The following is a 17,559-nucleotide window of genomic DNA, read 5'->3' as shown; positions in this document are numbered from 1 at the left end:
AGGTTACCGTATTTTTCGCTCCATAGGACGCACTTTTTCCCCTCCAAAAATGAAGGGGAAATGTGTGTGCGTCCTATGGAGCGAATGCAGGCTTTCGCTGAAGCCTGGAGAGCGAGAGGCATCGGTGCGCACCGACCCCTCTCGCTCTCCAGGCTTCAGGAAGCTATCCGCAAGCCTTGCAAGCCCGGTGGGAGTTCCCGCGGGCTCACAAGGCTTGCAGGCAGCAGCCTGCAGCCCCGGCGAGTGTCCGCAAGCCTTGCGCGCCCGGCAGGAGGTCCCGCCGAGCGCGCGAGGGTTGGGGCGGTAGCCTGTCGCCCGAAGCACGGGGAGCACCCGAGGCTTGGGGCGGCAGCCGCGGCGGGGGGGGGAATAATTTTTTTTATTCATTTCCCCCCCCAAAAAACGAGGTGCGTCCTATGGGCCGGTGCGTCCTATAGAACGAAAAATACGGTACATACGCTTCAGGTTACAGACTCCGCTAACCCAGAAATAGTGCTTCAGGTTAAATACTTTGTTTCAGGATAAGAATAGAAATCGTGCTCCGGCGGCGCGGCGGCAGCAGGAGGCCCCATTAGCTAAAGTGGTGCTTCAGGTTAAGAACAGTTTCAGGTTAAGAACGGACCTCCGTAACGAATTAAGTACTTAACCCGAGGTACCACTGTATATTGGTTAATGAAGCCAAATATAAGTAATGTTAATGTGAAACATGAGTTCAGTATGCAGAAGGACACGGAATCTGGACAGCTAATGCTGAACCCTAGAAAGTACATCACAGAATGCAAAATTTGGAAGTGAAACTGCAGGTCAGTGAAATGGACTTCAAGAACAATTGAGCTGTTCAATTGAACTAAAAAAAAAAAAAAAAGCCTTTAAAAACCTGAAGTGCTCAGAGATGACTCTCTGACCTTTACTGTATTACATACAGGCCTGATTCCCAAGATCCCCATCCATTATATGCTTGAATGAGTTCAGTGCTTATTGTTCTTTCATATCATTAAAAGAGCTAAAAGGTTGGAAAAATGCATAATGTAAAGAAAGGTCAAGTGGTAATCATGGTGTGAAATGTTGAAACATGTGTAAGTATAATAATTCTTTAGATTTTATGCTCCCTGGAGAGGTAGGTGTTCAAAATTGTTCACCTACAAAGGTTTATTATGTACTAAATATAGCTCAACAACACTAAATTGTGGAATTGCACTGACCTTTTGCTCCTCTGCATCAGCAATGGCCTTTTCCTTGCTCACTTTCTCAGTCTGAAGCCCTATCTTGGTAATCAAAGCTTCAGCATCTTGATTTCTCAGTTGCAGCTCTGCCTCTTGAGAGGCAAGTCTGTGTTTTAAGTCCTCCACCTAAGGAACAGCAAAGGTATTAGTTTGGAACAGGTGTTTCTGGAAACTGTGTTTAGTAGAGACAGCTTTCTGAAAAGGTGGGTTCTCACCAGCTGGATATCAATGAGAGCGTTTTTGTGACTATTAACTGCAACAAGACCCCAAGTAATGATTTGATCTGCCTTAATTGCTTAATAAGTGAATGCTGTGGGGCGCACTTTTTTCTTCCCTTCCCTTTATCCGTTAAAGAAATGCATACTTGCCTATCTTCAAGCAGTTAAAAGAAAGCACACAGAGCTCCCAGTTTTAAAAGACAGAATGAACATCAAACCAGGTTTACTATTATATTATTGGTATGTTTCATACACTCATAATCACCGGACTGAGACTGTGTATTAATTGAAGTATTGATTGCTAGTATTACACTCTACTAAAAAGGGAAAGTTACCTGTACAAAGCTGAGTAATTTACCATTTTCCATGTAGAACAGGTCTAATAAAGAACATGAGTTATGATAACTAAATAAAAAACCCATGTTCAGAGGCGGTGTATCACTGGATATCAGTTTCTTAGGGAACAAACTATAGGAGAAAGCTCTTGCCCTCAAGACCTGGTTTATGGGTTTCCCAGAAGCATCAGCCTGGCCTCTTCAGGAAGCAGAGAAGATGATGGAGTAGAATATTAAATGGGCCCTTGCTCAGATATCCAACTGGAGTGATACTTGGAATGAGACCTACTTTCATGATAAACCATGGGTGTATTAGCTGCCTCTGGGACAAACCTGGATCTCTGAAGTGAAGGGTGGTCAGTCATGCTGCCTGGGGCTACTTTAGCTGTACAGTGGTACTTTGGTACTCAAACAACTTGGCTCCCGAAGAAATTGGCTCCTGAACGCCACAAACCCTGGAAGCCAAATGTCTGACACGGCGTCTGCAGCTTGTGACTGAGTGCAGAAAACTCCTGCAGCCAATCGGAAGCTGCACCTTGGTTTTCTAACGGTTTCAGGAGTCGAACGGACTTCTGGAATGGATCAAGTTTAAGAACCAAGGCACCACTGTATATGAATAATTATACAGATCTACAACAGGCTCTTGGACTTACATAATATTGTTGTTGTTCCTCTTAATTTCATTTACTGTCCATGAGGCACCCTGGAGCAATTTACTATATAAAGCAATTTGCAATTATATAAGCTAGCATGAATTGTGATTAATTACTGCTACTGTTTATTACTACTATTACTACCTGAGAAGCTGTTGTTTTCAGCTTCTGAATGCCATTCACAAGGTGTTCCTTGTGCTGGGACATTTTCTGGATTTTCTTCTCCAGGAGGTTCTTATAAAGCATGATTTGTTCCAGAAAGCTTTTGGGAGTTGTATAGTTGTACCTCCTCTCATTCAGCCGAAACTTTGCACTCATCTCATTTACACTGGTGTGGGCATAGGCCATGAAACGGCAAATAGAGTCATGAAACTGTGGCTAAAAACATAAAAGGGCATGAAAGGGCATTTAAATTTCAAGTGTTAAAAATTCAGCTAATGAAATATATAGCCAACTCTAGCAGAAACTACTGATTCTAAGACAAGTATGCACAAACACATGAATTTTAACATTTAAAAGTACCTAGACATTTATAAAACATTATTTTTCATTATACGTATATTGTGTATTTATGTACAGTATGTCTCTACATGTGTGAGACACCCACACCCACACCCACCCACACACACCCCCCACTTAAAATGCTGCGCTATCAATGTAAGCAATTTCCATTTCGTCCTCAGTGACTTCTACCATACTTAACTTTCTAATTTGTGGAATCACATCTCCCTCATTTTAATGATTATTTATTGCATTCAATACAAGATGTACCCAGTTCAATTAATCAGGGGAAACTTAAAAATCAATTAATATGAATTAAATGAGCTACTGCAACTCTTAGAAAAGTCACACATAATTTACCAAAGAATTGTCAATAATACTTAGGAGAGCTTTAGGAAAATTACTCATGAGCGGTTGTTGATACAGCTAAACGTTTCGAGCCAACATAATTAATATTACAAACAGGTTCATTTAGACAACTTGTAATTTATCTCTGAAACAAAACTTATTTTTAAACACAGCTTCGTTTAAAAAGAGCTGCTTTTATACTACAGTAATGAAAGTGCAATTTAAACACACGGAATCAGTATACAAGTTGGGTGCAAAGTGACCAAACTCCCGTTTCCCCAAAGAAATGTTTTGTCTATGTTCAAATAACTTTTTGATGAGACCAGAATCCGCCTTAGAGCTTAAGAGGCTAAATTACTCAGCCCATCATTGTCTTTCTTCTGCAGGGGCCCTTTCTCTCTCTCTCTCTCTCTCTCTCTCTCTCTCTCTCTCTCTCTCTTTCTCTCTCTCTGCCATGGGGACTTTCTTACAGAACGACTGGCTTCTTCCCAACCATGATCCTTATGAGAGACCTTTAAGCAGCAGTTCCGAAAAGCCTTTGGTAACAACAGTTTCATTTTAAAACCAGCCTGGGTAGTAGCTGGTGGTTCCGGTAGAGCTGGAAGTGGCTTGAGACAACTTGTCCCAGTGGGGCAAAATAACTATTGTTGTCAAGCTTAACAAAATGGCACAGCATGGGAGGCATGCTGGGCCAGAGAGCAGCTGGTTGTAATTCACCCTGTTTTTCAGAAAACCCTAATCGTTCTGAGCAGACCTCTTTGATGATTGGTCTTCCCTGCATTTTCAATTTGTCACTTTCTCTTATGATAAGGTCAGCAGTGACAGCACTTCCTGACATTAACAGCTGTGGCTTCTAAAAGGGTCATTGTGGAACTACTAATTGCAGTAATTTCATTAGCATAAATTATTTATTCTGCCGTTCATTTATCTCCAAGGTTTTGGTGGTGTTTTGTTCAATACTACACCTTACTCCTGCCCCCCCCCCCCCGCTGTATCAGCTCCATCAGGCAGCAAGGCAAACAATATGATTAATGCTAATTTGATCCTTTAAAAAAAAAAAGAATTATGCAAATTGCCCCTTTTTATTTAACTCTGAAGGATTAAACAGCAGTAAACCAATAACCAACACAAATTTCCTCTAAATAAAATGTTTTAAAATGTTCCCAGGGACAACTAGGAAATCCTTTAAGGTCTGTTTTTCAAACATATACACATGTACATGCTCACATACACACCGACAAGCCCTGATCTAGCAAGCAATTAGAAATAAATTTCCAGGCATTGATATCCCTTTAAAACATTTTACCATACACATAAAAGGATGAAGTATGGAGCAGGAAAGCCCTGTAGCCTGCACCTGTTGCCATGTCTGCAGTATGCTTTAGAACCAGGATGCATTGCTACACAGGTGGTTGCTGCCGTCTGATAATTAGCTGCTTAGGTTAGTTTTGAGGTACTGATTCCTGGTGTCCTTCTTCTTCCCTGGCCAGTGATTGGATTAACTGAATTTATTTTGTTCCATGTTTCCGTCATACAAGAATACGGTATGTAAACTTGTTGTTTAATTTGTATGTTACATAGTTTGTATATGGATTATGTTACATCATGTTTGTTTAATTTAGAGTATGCACGGCTGACGAAGCCCGGTTGGGCGAAACAAGGTATTATCCTGGAATCCTTGTCATGCCATACCTTCAAGTATCCAATCTGATCCAATATCTACATGTGCCATATCTTCAAGTTTTCCATCTAATCTGATATCTACATACAAGGAACGTTAGAATCCTCAAAGCAGCGATACGTGGAACATCATAAGCATACCATATTGTGGTTATTGCCAATATGCCAATTTAGGAACCGAATCGACTTTATCTCCTGACCATCCATGGGACTTTAATTTCTCTTGATATGCTCTCTTTGCATGATGTGTTGGTCTATGGAATTACACTTTGTGAGATATTATATGTTGAATTGTGTTTGAAATAGAAAATACGTTGTCAAAAACAGCAGCAATCACCGGCAGAGAAGATCACCAGAGGCAGTAGTAGTATGAATGCAGCTCATTGTTATGAACTGAGGCCAAATGGTTTTCCTTTGGACTTTTATCACAGGGAGGAGTTCCATGCAGGCAGGCATCACCAATCTACATGTGGAGTTCCTCCCAGTTCTGATGTAAATTTGCATGCCGACTCACATTGGAGCTCTATGTGTACATTTTTCATGTAGGCAGCAACACTGTCCAAGAATTCCATTCGAAATGCAAACTTGGCTGCGACGTCTCATTTTGATTGATTATTTCATCCTCCCAAACTTCCAGCCTGCCTTGATTTTTTTATTTTTTCTTAACAGTGTCTCATTCAATGCAATTACTATAGCTTTGTAAATCATGGGGTTGGGTCAATTAGAAGTTGACTCTAGGTTCTACTAATGAATTTAATTATAGATCTTGAATTTGTTGTCGCAAGTTTACTGGATAATGCAGCTCATGCACACTAATGACCATTATATGTGGTCAACTGTCCTTTAAACAAATGGAAATAAAAGGTTTCCCCTAAATATCTAAAATCAGTGTGGAGTAAATTGTAAAATAAGAGAGAAAGCCACTCTACATCCATCAATCTTCAGCTGACTGAATACACTAGAGAAAGGGAGCAGGAATTTTATTTCCCCCCCCAAGGAGTTTACGCATCATTTTTTAAATTTGCTATCTAATAACCCTCATGCATAGTATCTTTTGATTTTGATTACACCACTCTTTCATCTCATCCCTCTTTTTAAAGGAAATTTACTTCCTCAAATCAAGGCACCGAGTACAGCTTTACACATCCCCATTATTTCTCCCACTACCTGTTACGCCTGTCACTATGTTGAGAATAATGCTCCTGTTCCTTCTTTTAGCCTTTGAGCGCTGTTGTTGATTGGAGGCTAAAACAAATGGGCAAAACCCAGACTCCATGTGCACTTGGGTTAGTGGTGCTGTGCTGAGCCAAGCATGAATCAATTGCTTACTCTTCTACCCTCAGCTATGGAATACCCCCCCCCCCTTCCCAAAGGCACCTTCTTTCAATCAATATTTTCGTGAGCAGGTGAATACTTTTCTTCTTCTTCCAGGCCTTTAAAAAATCTGTGTTTTTAGTGTTCTGAACCATTGTTTATGTGCCATATATTTCTAGTTGCCTGCTTTTATTCTTCCCTTTGCTGTATTTTATGCTACTAAATTTTAAGTTGTATGTTACCATTTTATTTGTGAGATGCCCAAAGAAGTGTGCCATACAGTGGCCTTATTATTATTATTATTATTATTTCCTATATTTCCTATATATAAAAGGTACATTATTAAAACAGGATGCAACACTGCCTGCAGGTTAATTGAAGAGCTGCTACATTTCACAAAACCCTTAGAACTGCAAAATCAGTTTTGTGCAAGCTCTGAAGAGGCAGCTTCTCTCTTTCTCTCTCTCTCTTTCTCTCTTTCTCTCTCTCTCTCTTTCTCTCTCCCCCTCCCCTAAAATACTTAAGGCAAGAACAATTTAAGAATTGGAAAAACATGGCTTCCCTTTAGCAAAACCGTATCTTGGGGTTCTGCTGTACATCTCAATTCCTTCTACAGGAATTATCTTTGTAGGCCCCAATTAACATTTTTGTTGTTGCTGCTGCCATATTCTTCCAGGACCTCTCTCATTCAGTTCATGCCATGCAGGCAGTTTCTCACAAAAATGACTGTACTCAAAACATCAGTCTAGTTCCACCTAGCCACTCAAGCCACTAGCACATCCCTTGCCCTGAACCACAAAACAGGTAATTTGTTCTGTCAGCACAAGCACTGAAACAAATAGAATTATGTCGTGACAATAAGATATAAAAACGATGCTGGCTGCCAATTTGTGCTTGCAGAGGGGGCAGGATTTGCAATAAGGTATGGAGATGGGTCTGCAAAATATAGGAAGAGTGTGAATTTGGGGGGGGGGACTTAGTGAGGGATTTAAACTCTGATGGGAAGATTATTAAAAATGATGGACCATAGATTAATTTTAATTTCCATCTAGATGTCCATAGCCTATTGTATCATAAAACTTAATAATTTAAGAGCAATTCCTAATTAAAATCTAAACTGAAGTGACACTCCACGTTGGCTAAAGGATTGGTATAATATCCACTGTTTTTAAAGTATGTATTTCCCCCTTTAATCAGTGAGGAGTGGTTCATAATTTTATTCTCATTCTTACACTCAGAAAGGCAATAGATTCTAGCAACAAATACATCGACGCAATAGTGTTTTCTTCAGTAAGGGTACCTGAACATCTCTCTTGAGTTAGGAACCCAACTAGGCTGCATCACCAATATGTATGTCGCTGGATCATTAACTTCAGTGGATGTAAAATGGCATGTGCAGAATAACATCTGTAGGAAGTGTCATGACTTTCCTCTTAACTGCTACAGTTGCACTAGCCCTCATCCAATATTATAAGTTTGCTAGTGTACACCATTACATGTGCAGGGTTTACTATGTACAGTATTTACCTTTGATTTCTAGCATTAATAATTGCAGTAACTAACTTCTGCTAGGTTTATCAAGGCAATCTTCAGCGACGACCTTGACCAGTATTCATTATAGGTAGCTCTTAACATATTCAGTTTCTTTCCTAAAATTTGTTTTATTTTGAAGCATTGCTAAGAGGGAGAGGTAAGTCAGGCGTATTTTCTTTTTTAAAGGAATATGTAAACATATATATGTTGATAAGCATCCAGAGTTTCACATACTGGGGGAAAAACCCCCACATAGAATAAAAGTAAAGCTTTGGGAAGCCCAGAAATTAAATGTACTCAGAAACTGAATGCATCACAAGAAATGACAGCTCTAAATTTCTGAAAAACTGCACTAATATTCTACACTGCCCTGAACAGAAAATAAAGACAAGTCTCTCCATGGCCAGTAGATGTCATTGGTCACTCTTCGTAATATCAGAAAAGCTGTTTCACAGCTCAATACTGGCAGCAGAAGAGGTAAAGGAATTAAAACTAAATTTCATACCCCAGCCCTCTTTTTGACTGTTTTCCAATCATTTGGTATTATTGCATTTAGATGAAATGGAAGTTGTTGGTTTGTTTGTTTTTTAAAAGTATCATTTCTCACAAGAAGGGGCATTACCCTGACCACTGAAATGGGTTTCTTGCTGAAGTTAAGTAAATACATTTACCGAGCACCGATCAGTTTACGCATTTCCAGAAGCATAGCATGGATTTATAATTGCTGTTAAGACCAGACCTTTAATGGCTGCCTTTGTAACATTGTAACAGTGTCTTTCTGCCACAAAATTCTCTTTTCTAGGACAGGAAAGCAATGACCTACTGAGAACTGATGCATGCAGCCCTCTTGAAATTCTATACTTCCCATCGTTACAAATTCCTTACATAACTTGTTAGCATCACAGCAAACAGATACCAATGCTACTGAACACTCACTGCTATATCAAACTAAAACGCTGGAATAATGGCCATAACAAAATATGTATGGAAGAAAATTCTGATTCATTTCTAGAGTGCTGTTTTTTCAAGTTTTTTAACTATACAGTAGAAATGCCTTCTATAGCAGGAACTGAATCTTCTTTTACATCAGTCTCTGTCATCAGCACCAGTATTGATGTCAGGTCATTAATATTTGGCTTTCCTCAATGGTTAATCACCTTGATGCAAATCTTAACCTTTCTTGAACTTCCCATTCCTGGTCAAAGTTGATACAGGGGGAAGTCAAATGATGAACATAACAAAACACCTTGTAGAGCTGGAGGACAATGTTTTATGAGCATTTCTCCATCTGGCTCTTTATCACCCTCAAGAGAAAGCTGGTGTGTGGGGGGAACTAAAGAGGAAAATGAAGCTGAATAATTGATAAGCTTTCATTATAACATACAGTATTCAGTTCTGACTTGCAAAAATCTGCAAGAAAAGAGAAGACAAAATGTTGTCAACTTAGATGCCCTTTTAAAGAGCGACCTGAGTTCTCATATTTTTATGCACAGCTTTCTACCTTTGGAGAACCTTAGAAAGTGGAAAAAAAGGTCAGAATTAAATCACTGCAGGGTTGCAATGTTCAATTCCTTCTATTTTCAGGTATTCAAGTGCATTTGTTTAATTGCACACAAAAAACCCCCAAACCCCCAAACACGCCCCCCCCCAAAAAACTTAAGCAAAGCCCCTGAATTGGTAGAGTTCCATTTCAGTGAGATCGCTAATAGTTCATGTACAGATGTTGGGATCATTGTACATTTTGCCTTAAAAAAACAAATTCTTCCTATTTCAAACTGTCAAAATTGCACTGAAGAAACTGGCTGCACAGTATTAGGTAACCACCATGAACTCTGCAACCTTAAATGAAGACAAATATGAGAAGAAACAAAAAGGATTCCGCCCCCCCCCCCCAGCTTGTCCATGATTGATCTTCCAGAGAGCTGTGCTGCTGCTTTTGCATATGACTGGCAAGTTTGAAACTCTGTACCTTAATCCCAGGCGCCTCCTCAATGAACCTCCTGCTGACGGACTGCAGGGCCTCCTGCGGCCACTCATGAAACCAGTCAATAGCTGTGCAGTTAACTATGGCTGGGAACTTCCGAGCTCTAACTCTCAGTGTGGAACCGACAGGAGAGAAACACAGAATGATCTGTGCAGATGAGGAGGGAAAGAAAGAAAGAATGAAGTATATTACATGGCGATCAAAGAGAGAGGAACTCAGTCAACTGTGGTGGCAGCGAGCCACTGCAATCAGGCTCACAAATGAAAATTAGGACTTTACACCCAAAAAACAATGTTTTATTCACTTGCACTGCGCTTGATGCTTCACCAAAAATCTTCCCACTTGTGGGTTAACTCCCCACCTAGGTCCAGTATCAGTTAATGGACTTCATATGTATTAATCAACAAAGCAAAATCCTAACAATCATATTCAGTCAACAGAGCAATCAATTTGACATAACACCACTTCTTGGGTTTCTGATCCTGTGCAGGGTCAGTGTGATCCGAGATATTTAAATAAACAAATATATTCCTATTTGGGTGAGTTTTTGGTTTTGATGCAATATATCACTGCCATCCTCGAGATTTTCCTAATAGGAACCGCTTTTTTCTAATAATTTTTTATAATAAGAACTAGATAAATGCCCATATATTTCCAAATAATCCGGTAAAATTATGCTTTGCTGTGCCTCACATCCTAGACACTTTGAAGAAAGTCCAACAGATTTAAATAGAATTTAGCACCCAGTAACTGAAGTCCTAAGTCACAACAGACGTTCTCCCCTTCCATCAGTACATGTTGTCTTCCAGATGTTTTAACTAATATCTTCTGCAACACACAGTCTCTACTTTAAAGTCTGAATAGATACTTCCTATAGCTGACTCTGGAAGTACTAATTTTGCACAGTGGGACACCTGCAAAGCAGTAGCAAGGCAATGCACATTCTGAAAGCAGTTTCTAAAAAGCTGTTAAAAATAATGAAGTCATGAGTGAAATTAGAGGATCGAAGACAATGGAAGGAAGGAGTTTAGAAGAGATATATGCTACTATCTACACCCCTCCTCCAAAAAGCAGTAGCTAGAGCCAAACATTTTGAGAGCCAAAATTTCCTCCATATAAAACATAAAAACCAAACAGTCTTCTTGAAGCAATGTGTGATATGGAACAGTTGTCCAAAATAAGGCACAGACCACTTTCAATTGGAAAAAAGTTTTACTGTCATGTTAGTGTCTTTATTTTGTTCCATACTGCCAACATTATCCTCACCCCAAGGGCTCTTAAAAATGCAGCCAGGAAACAGTTCTATAATATATAGCAGCTGGAGAAAGCTGTCTTTACTATCATAGAGTACTGTGCACACATCAATAATTTCTGGCCACCAGAGTTCAAGAAAGTGGTGGACAAACTAGAGAACAATATGGCAACGTATATCTAGAAATCATAGCTTATGGAAGATATCAAAGACATTGGGAATATTTATCTCTAGATGGGCACAGGCAAAATGTGACACAGAAAACTTAAATCTTGAAAACACGGGTTCTGAATTTGCTAGACACTCAACATAGATGAAAGGAAGATGATTTTGTATGGTGTTGTAATATCTATGGCGTTCATATACCTAGTATTTAGCTGTTCATCACTAGTTAAAAATAAGTTCAGTATTCTTATTTATAACCCCAGATCCATTGTTTCTTACTTTTAGCTGCAGTCGTACTCTATCTAAAAAGAATCTCCAGCAGTTTTCTCTACTGTCAATAACACCAAGTCCCCGTATCTCACTCCTAATTCCTGCAATTATATCATCCATATCTTCATCACTGAATAGATCTGGAACTTCTCCTACAATGAAATAAAAACCGGGGGTGAGGAAGTACCCATAATTACAAAATGAACACAACCAAATTACAAGTTTCAATATGTTTTGCTCTTTTGGCTCTGAACCTAGAAACACTTTTTTAGTTCGGCTGACTCTGGTAACAAGTAAGTGTCTGAGAAATGGCATTTGATACGGGTTAACCCAGTTTTGCTTTAAACTACTGTTATATCTGTATTGAGTTTTCTACTAATTTGTCCACCTTGTGATCTTTAAGATAAGGCAGTTCAAAAATTTAAAAATGCAATCACAAATCTTGTATATTTAATAACAATTCCCTTGCTACAAACATAAACAGCTCTATTCTAGACCATTTTGTTTTGGAAAATGTGCCTTGCAAAACTACAGGTTAGGACAGGCATCCCCAACCTGCGGTCCTCCCGATGTTTTGGCCTACAACTCCCATGATCCCTAGCTAACAGGACCAGTGGTCAGGGATGATGGGAATTGTAGTCCAAAACATCTAGAGGGCCGAAGGTTTGGGATGCCTGGGTTAGGATATCATCATGCCTCCCAAATATGGTTTCTGTAATGTCTCTAATATTACTATAAAAATTGCCTCTCTTAACCGGAAGAATATGTTGATGGTATTATTTATTATTATTATTATTATTATTATTAATAATAATAATAATAATAATATACCACCTTATACCTGAAGGTCTCAGGGTGGTTCACAGAAAATGCTTAACCTAACTAAAATGCTCTCATTTAAATCACTACGATTTTACCACTATTGATCAAAGCACATGTAAAAACTACCCTGTCCCACTTTCTGGCATGATGGAGTCAATCCATTCAATCAGTGTAAGTGAATCAATATAAAAGAAACACCTACAAATGGAACTTGCACCTATACATTCCATGACCTTGATATTAGCTTCTGAAGAGCAACATTGTTTTTAAGCAAAGTAGGCACAATACCCAACTTAGCTGGGTTAATACACTTTTCCCCAAAGGACATCCTAGCCATACCAGAAAGCATCTCAAAGACAAATAATCTCCTTTTTAAAGTTCATTGAAACGGCAGATAATTTGTCATTGGGAGGATCTTTCAAGAAATGTGTAGGTCTAATCACCTGATGCCAACAAGTCATTAATCAGCACAAGAAAGCGTTCATCTGGAACTTGAGCATCTGTCAGCAAAAACACAGTGGGAATGTTCTTGGCTCCCGTCTTTATATACAGATTGGCAAGATCTACCTGTAAGGAAAGTAGGCAATCATTCATGTTACAATAAAATGTTGAAACAAAACTGGGTGGCACGATAACCAGTGTGAAAATACATGCCACTTGAGAGCTATTTGCTGCTGTTTAGCATCTTTGCTTCATTTTCGTGACATATCCTTTTCCAGAGGATTTTTTAAAAAGACAAACAAACAAACCCAGATGTGTTTTAAGATACCAGGTGAAGAGAACTGTGGTTTGATAAGTTTGCAAGGAAAAAAGGAAACAAGTAGTAATCAATGAAAGAAAATCTTTTCCCTAGTATTCAGAAAATTGTTATTAATGTTCTGCCAAACAGATCAGCATCAAGAACACTTCAATCGTATTAATAATGCCTGTTTCATGGGTTGGAAGTAATTCACTGCATACTCATTTTATTTTCAGGAGAAATATCAAAATGAATTCACAAAGGGGGGAAAATGCAGAGCTAGGTACACAATTCAGGTTATTTGAGCAACTGCTTAGGGTCACAAGACATCTTTGCAACGGTGCCTATTAAATATTCTCCAGGTTGTCAGGCAGACCTTATTAACATAATCAGATCCCATGCAGTTCAGCAAGTTACCCAGCCACATAGGTGGGGTTCATCGCATGGGTCTGTCTCATGGATTTTGTATCCCTGTCAAGGCAGGAGTCGGCCAGCAATAACTCACAAAGTGCCAATGAAGTTAACTCTTTATTTAAAGAAACAAAACAGCTCAGGCCAAGATATCATAGCAACTCTTCCCAGGAGGTCTTGCCCAAATAAAGATCCCTGCCTTCCCACCACTTACAAAATTTGTGGTGCGGACAAACTAAGTAGTAACTTTTCCTAGCCCCTGGATGATACCTTCTCACTAGCACCACAAGCCACACATTAAGAATGCTTTACTTCAACCCCTCAGATTCTAAATAGCCTGCTTTCAAGCCTAGCAATTCTGAGGGCAATTATGTAATAATTGTTGTTTTTACCCTGAGGTCTTGAATTGTGTAGTCTTTCTTCAGTGTAATCTGAAACACTTCAAGAGATCCAATATAGGCAGCCAGTCTTGATAAGCTTTGTTTTCCACTGCCACCCACTCCAATCAAAAGTGCATAGCCACGAGAGGACTGCAAGATTCGGCTAATGCGACATCTGATGATGGAAAAGGAGCAACATGACTAATGGCCACAGAAGAGTTGTTTTATCTTGAATTTTTAAAATATTTCTAAAGCACGCTTCATCTGATGCATTTTGGGGGGGGGTGTATAATAAATGTAGAAATTAATTTAAAATACGTTGACACACCTCAAAACATACATTCGAACAATTTATAGACTCAGAAGCAACAAAAGACTATAAAACTAAAAGCAGGTTGAGGCAATATAACCCTTAGAATGCCACACACACACACACACACACACAGAGTGGTACCTCAGGTTACAAACACTTCAGGTTACATACGCTTCAGGTTACAGACTCCGCTAACCCAGTAGTAGTACCTCGGGTTAAGAACTTTACCTCAGGATGAGAACAGAAATCGTGCGGCGGCAGTGCGGCAGCAGCGGGAGGCCCCAATAGCTAAAGTGGTACCTCAGGTTAAGAACGGACCCCCGGAACGAATTAAATTCTTAACCAGAGGTACTATTGTACAGAGAGAGAGAGAGAGAGAGAGAGAACCTGCTGCCAAGGAGATTGTAATTGTGGAACCAGCTGTACCTTTATGGAGAGGGAATTTTGAAGCTATGGCACCACTGCAGAAAATAATTCTATTAACTGCATACTACACCAACCGTCCTACATGAAAGTGGTGCAGTAGCAGCATTTTGTGGCTTTCTCCTTGATATTCTACATACAAAAATGGATAATTCCAAGCTAGAATTTACAAGTTCTATGTGATAATTTTGTTCTGTTTTAACCTACTTTCTAACAAATTTATTTAAAATTATAGTTTGTAGTGTTAATGTTTTTATGTAAACCATGTACAATTTTTTTTTTATAATATGTAGCAGTAATAAAAATAAACGAACTATGTTGAATTCAGGCCATAGACAAGACATTTACTTACACATGTTGTATAGCATCCTCAAATAAGACTAAGTTCATAGATGCATTCAGTTCATTGTAGTTCTCTAGAGCCTCCACAAGGATATTTCTTAGCCCTTCCCAATCCTTGACAGGCATATAGTTAGGCTCTGCTACACCATTTGCAAAATGACAGTAAATAAGTGGTTGCTGGAGAAGAATGTGATCGTCCAGATCCTATTAAGTTGGCAACATAACATCAAAAGGAGAGACTGAAACACAGGGATACACACAACTTGGAAATGCTTTGCTATGCACCCTACCTTAAATGTGCAGAGAATGCCCTACATACTGCCAAGATCAGAGGTTGTTACTCAGCATTATAAATAAATGTTAAGAAGCTGTTAGGAAGTATTGGAAACAAGATGGAACCCTGCAGGGCCTGAAAAGCCAATGGCCAAGGGGTTGAACAAAAGTCATGGGATAAATTCAATCATCTCTGATAAATGGATTCAATGCCCAATAACATAGAATCAGGATTCAAGATAACCTAAACAAGATTGGAGAACTGGGCCAAAACTAACAAAATGAATTTCCACAGAAACAAATGTAAGGTTCTGCACTTAGGCAGGAAGAATCAGATGCACGTATATAGGATGGGGGACGTCTGGCATGACGAAAGTACATGTGAAAAGGATCTGGGGACCTTAGTAGACCACTAACTTAACATGAATCAAGAGTGGGATGTAGCAGCAAACAGGTAACACAGTTCTAAGCTGCATCAACAAAAGTATTCTGTCCAGATCAAGGGAAGTAATAGTACCACTTTATTTTCCATTCTAAGTCTTCTTTGCTAAGTGCTCATCAAGTTTCTTTTACTAAATCTTCCTCAGCTTGCTAGTGTTCATCATTTGTTTCTATCACCATGTACTCTCTCTCATCCAGAGAGTTAAATGCAGGCTATATGCAATTAAGTTATTTTCCCCCATTCAGAACTGCTACTAAGAATATGCTGTTTTGTGTTATTGTTTTAAGGGCAAGATATAAAAAAAGTTGAAAATATGGGTTGCTATAAAGCTAGAAACATTAGTGGCAAAAAAGCAAAATTAGACATGTTTTAAGTAAGTTACTTTTTAGTTACTAAAGCTATTATTTATAATAATAATAATAATTTATTGCATTTCTATTTTTTTCTAATTAAAGAGAGTGCCACTGAAGTTTAGCTGCAGCCGCACAGTTTGCACTATCAGTCTTGGTCGGTTATCTTATTACAGCATGGATCTGGGTTCTTAAATGAACCCCTATCAAACAAACACCTACTTCCCCCCATACTAAATTCTCTTCATCAATCTGACATATATATTTTTTCTTCCTATGCTTTGTTATTAGAAAGAAAAGCAAAACAGCTTATTATTTGGGTCATACTAGTTTTCTTGGGAGATTGACTTTGACCCTAAATAGTTTTCAGATTGGCAAACTTGTCATCAGTGCTGCAGTATTAGGCAACCATTACCAGTCCAGAGCTTTACCTCAAAGAATCTGTGTGCAGTGTCTAGCAGCTTTTTATGAAATGAACTGCAGTCTTTTGCTTCCACCAGTTTATCTCCATAAACACGTGAAGATTCATGAAGCCACAAACGTACAAGATCATTTGGATGCTTTAGACACTCCTGTTTCGCAAATAAAATTCCCTACAAAACCCCCCAGAAAGAATATGTTTATAATACTGGTAAAAGACAATTACTGCAAGACACCAATCCTGATAGCTGCATATTCCTACATTACTTTTGTCTGAGATGATGGAAACTCTTTTTGTTCAGGGTTGCCATACGTCCGGAATTTCACAGACATACCCAAAACACTGCTTTCGGAAGCAGTGTCCAGGCGGAAATCAGCAAAATGTCAGGGAAAATCTGAATGCACAGCAATGCGTGTTGGTAGTGCCATTTTTGCCATGCATTTTTTGTGATTTTGCCCAAAAAGCTCATCCACTTTGGGCAAAAAACATAAAAAAGCTCATCCACTTGCCCCCCCCCCCCAAAATTGGGGGGAGAAATATGGCAACCCTATATTTGCTTAAAATGCCCAATCACATAAAAAGAGGCAGGCGGTATGGAGGTAAAGATATCTTTTCTCATCTCACTGCCCCCCGCCCACCTATGCACTTTTCAAATAACCAAGCTTACTTCTGCTATCAGACTCTAGCAGAGATGAGGGAAGGAACACAGCTTAAGAGATGGCTTTTGTGGGGTGAGTCATAAAAGCAAGGAGGGTTCAGTTCCTTTCACCTGAGCACCCTTTTTGCTCTTCAAAATGAGTTCCTCGCCTGTGCACATCCCTGCATACACAATCAGGCTATCTCTAGGTATTTTAACAAACAAAACACAGACCTGGCACTGTCATGTATAGTTTGAGCCTCAACAGCAAGGCAAACTTAATTACAGACTCTCTTGTGCACTTCAGCATTTGATACACATTCCAAAATGGATAAATTCTAACCTGTAATTCTGAGAAGTAAAAAAGAGTTTTCATGCAAATAGACTGCCTGTGCAAATAGAATCTATTTTTTTTTAAAAAAGCAACGATGAAACACCAAAACCCCATAAACTGGAATTGTAACTTTATTAACTAGCTTGAATTATTGCATGCAAATGACAATTTAACACCATACACATGCATGTGTATA

At 39.1% G+C, this 17,559-nt stretch overlaps 1 protein-coding gene across 5 annotated transcripts in view; it reads right to left on the bottom strand.

The window, feature by feature from the left end:
- Positions 1-17,559, bottom strand: part of DNAH11 (dynein axonemal heavy chain 11) — a 147,063-nt gene that overhangs the window by 54,032 nt on the left and 75,472 nt on the right. For all 5 annotated transcript variants that reach the window (XM_080974522.1, XM_080974521.1, XM_080974524.1 and 2 more), the window contains 8 exons: positions 16,403-16,564; positions 14,917-15,110; positions 13,841-14,003; positions 12,742-12,865; positions 11,486-11,628; positions 9,775-9,936; positions 2,574-2,807; positions 1,203-1,349 (listed from right to left, as the gene is read on the bottom strand). In XM_080974522.1, the coding sequence (XP_080830648.1) occupies positions 1,203-1,349; positions 2,574-2,807; positions 9,775-9,936; positions 11,486-11,628; positions 12,742-12,865; positions 13,841-14,003; positions 14,917-15,110; positions 16,403-16,564 (1,329 nt within the window). The remainder of the gene's footprint in view (positions 1-1,202; positions 1,350-2,573; positions 2,808-9,774; positions 9,937-11,485; positions 11,629-12,741; positions 12,866-13,840; positions 14,004-14,916; positions 15,111-16,402; positions 16,565-17,559) is intronic.

The sequence above is a fragment of the Podarcis pityusensis genome (genome assembly GCF_964106645.2).
Source record: "Podarcis pityusensis genome assembly, chromosome: 12".
NCBI lineage: Eukaryota > Metazoa > Chordata > Lepidosauria > Squamata > Lacertidae > Podarcis > Podarcis pityusensis.
This window is presented reverse-complemented; position numbering and strand designations above follow the sequence as displayed.